At 41.4% G+C, this 3,429-nt stretch overlaps 1 protein-coding gene across 1 annotated transcript; it reads right to left on the bottom strand.

Moving 5' to 3' along the window:
- Nucleotides 1-2,316: 2,316 nt before the first annotated feature.
- Nucleotides 2,317-3,218, bottom strand: LOC101645704 (taste receptor type 2 member 43-like). The gene is given in 2 exon segments (XM_013008197.2): nucleotides 2,317-2,499; nucleotides 2,502-3,218. Coding segments are annotated over 2 exon segments (900 nt in total).
- Nucleotides 3,219-3,429: the final 211 nt, after the last annotated feature.

Raw genomic sequence — 3,429 nt, 5'->3', positions numbered from 1 at the left:
AAAATGCTTTGAAAATGATGATGGCAACAAATGTACAAATGTGCTTGATACAATGGATGGATGGATGGATTGTGATGAGTTGTACGAGCCCCCAATAAAATTTTTTATTTTTAAAAAGCATCCGAACCCATCCAACTCAAGTCCATGAGTCCAACAATAGCTGGAGCCCCTGCAGACTCATGCAGTTGCTGGTGGATAGAGCAGCAAGGTGAAACTGGAAAGTGGGAGACCATCGGCCGGTGGGTGCAGTCATTTGGATTTATGATCTGTAGGAACATGGCAGGGCATCACAGCTCCCTGATAAGCTGGCCGCATGAACTGCCAGCCCCAGACCCAAGCACACTACCCAGGCAAGCAGAAAGCAAAGAAGAACAAGAGAGAAATGAGTTCTCCCTCTTTCTTATAAAAAGGCCACACGCCCAAGGAGGCATTACGCGGATAACAGGTTGGCCTCCATCCTCAGCTCCGCACAGGTACTATCAAGGTGACCTGAAATCTGATCGCCACCAACTACAGGCGGATAACTGCAAAACAACAGTGTCCACCTAAGAGCTACTCTTTGGGAGAAATGAGATTCTCTACTTCTAAAATATTTATAATTTTTCATTGAAACTGTTGTATAGGCATTATTAAATGAGAACCTGATTTGCTTTGTAAATTTTCACTGAAAACACAATCATATTTTATGTTAAACACACACACACACAAGCTTGGAAACCCAAAAGAGTAATGCTGACTCCTAGGGTCACTATTTGAATCAGCTTGTTGATAGCGTGTTAGATGTGGAAAAAATTAGGCGGTCATGCAATAAAACTAAAACATAGTGTGGTAAATATCTATGCTACAAAATACAACAGAAAATAGCAATGGTAACCAGATATAAGTTGCCAATTCTTGATAAAGCATAAATATAGATCATGAATCTTTCCATTGGAAAATGATAACAGAATGAGTGTGCGAAAGGCAGATGGCTATATAGTACAATCGTCCTTTCTTAAAATCACTTATTTCGTGATTTCAGCAGTATATAAAGAAACAAGCTTTGGTATATTTTAATGGTAAGCTTAGGTAAAATATTTCACAGTACACACGTCGTTGCTGTTGGGTGGCATTGAGTCAGCTCTGACACATCGCAAACTCAGAGGACACCGTAGAATGTCCCTAGAGTGTCATTGGCTGTCGTCTTTATGGAGGAGCCTGGTACACAGTGAGTAAAGGCTAGGCTGCTAACTGAACGGTCGATGGTTCAAATCAAGGAACCATATGCTGGACAAAAACCGGGCAATGTTCTTCCATCAAGATGTAAAGCTTTGGAAACACTATGGGGAAATTCCACTCTGACCTACAGGGTCACTAAAGATCAAAATCTACTCAATGACGATGGGCTTTCGCTTAATCTTTCAGGGCGGCCATCACCAGGTCGTCTTTGCTGGGGTCACTGAGGAGGCTTGCAGCACCGTGCTTTCTTTGAGGGCTCCCCAGGCAGGGCCCCTTCCTGTCCCCTATACTGTGAGGAAACCAGAAGGAAGAGGAAACTCGGCGGTGAGTCAAAAAGTATTACTACAAAATAATAGAAACCACTGTTAAATTAAAATATCAAAATATTAGGCACCTATACACTTCTGGAGGCAATATTTCCAACTCTCTGGAATGATACACATCAAGACGATAGTTTGGGTATCCTGCGGGGATAAAAATTGTATTTCTTTGACATGTGCTTAGAGTTTGGGAAACACAAAAGAAGTCTAAAGGGTCCAAGTCAGGACTTCAGAGTGGACGAGATAAGGGTTTCTGATAAGGTACTTTTAGGAGAGGCTTGTTACCCTAAGGGGAATAAAAAGGTAATTCCTAGAAAAATGTTCCTCAGCACAGCTTTCCTGGGCTTTTGCTCACCAAGGAAGTTTTTATTTTCTTAAAAATTCCTAATAATAAACTCTCATGATCATGCTGTGTGCCTTGAACGAACATCAAAATGATCCCTTTGGAACTGAAAACAACAACAAAGCACTCACCATAACTTGAGGAGCCGGCCTCGCTGCTGGGACCTGAACTGGCTGAGCACCTGCCGACAAAAGGCATGGTTTTGATTAGGACTTTTTTTTAAGGCAACCTACAGAGACTAAGGTAAGTATATTACTGAGGTCACCTGTCTGTAACTTTGCAGAGACATGTTTAAGTAAATTTTATTTGGAATAAATATATGCCTGTATGAACTGGAATCCTATCAGCAATACTTTTTGCCTTACCTTCTTGTATCTGCAAACACTCCATCTGTTTAATTTTCAACTCAAAGACACATGAGGACACTCTTACCGATTAAGATTTTCCACTCAGCTGCCACAGAACAGACAGAAAGGTCTGTCTTAGCTTCTGGTTTACCAAAATCAGAATAAATGAGTGACCTGCAGGATAGATGCTTCCAATAGCATGCCAAAGAATGAAAGTCTGCTTTCTCTTCTGTGTTCCAGAATTCCAACCTGCTATCATTAGAGATATGAAAAATAGATGACAAATAGCAAGAGGAAGAAGATCACAGTACACATGGCTTTGAGATGGGCCTTGGTGCTGGGATCCTGCAGTTCTTTGCCATTCAGCTGCATCTTCCTGAGATGTTTCCACAGGGAAAAGATTAGCAGCAGAAAAGCTAGCAGAGATGTAGCAAAGGGTAAAACGAGGATCAGCATGAAGACAGCCAGTTGGGAAAAGCACTCTGTGTCACATGGCTTGGTCTTCAAGGCCATGTTTCCTTCACAATCGTTCCTCCGAATAGTTTCCTCTCTTCTGAGCACTGAAAATTGAAAACCCAAAATGATCAAAGTCCCCAGCATTATCACCAGGACCAATCTTTCAACTCTCCACTTCAGGTAAAGAAAAAGAAGGCTAGAGAAATTTGCTATTTTGAGCAAATACAATATGCTGAGGCAAGCAGCAAGCCACATGCTAAAATGGTTGGTTACAATCCAGGCAATAATGACCCTAACATCTCACCTATGCATAAATGGATTTGAGACCGTTGAATACCAATTTGTCCATATTACCCAGAGCAAGCCAATTCTGGAGACCACCAGAGCGGTGAGAATGGCATCAGCTAAGGAGATCTTCTGTCTCTTTACCCAGTCAATGCAGTTCACCAGTGCTATGAACCCATTAGTAACATGTCCAAAGATAAATTCTACTATTAATATTGCAGCAAAGATGTTCTGTAGTGAACGTATCATGTCTGGTGCAAAGAAAGCCTCCAAAACTAATATCACTGCCCGTGATTCCCTTAATATCCTAACCTAAAGGTTCAACATGCATCTGATTTCTGAATGTGCAGTCAAGCTCTTGTTCTCCTTTAAATTCTGTGTCCAGTGTGAACCAGAACGAATGTCTCTAACGCTGTCTCCTAGAAAACCATTGCTATTCCTAAAGTAAATCAAATTGACT

Source organism: Echinops telfairi, unplaced genomic scaffold (assembly GCF_000313985.2).
Source record: "Echinops telfairi isolate 266 unplaced genomic scaffold, ASM31398v2 ScPeMD7_1957;HRSCAF=2489, whole genome shotgun sequence".
Taxonomy (NCBI): domain Eukaryota; kingdom Metazoa; phylum Chordata; class Mammalia; order Afrosoricida; family Tenrecidae; genus Echinops; species Echinops telfairi.
The sequence above is the reverse complement of the archived record's forward strand: the minus strand, read 5'-3'. Positions and strand labels throughout refer to the sequence as shown.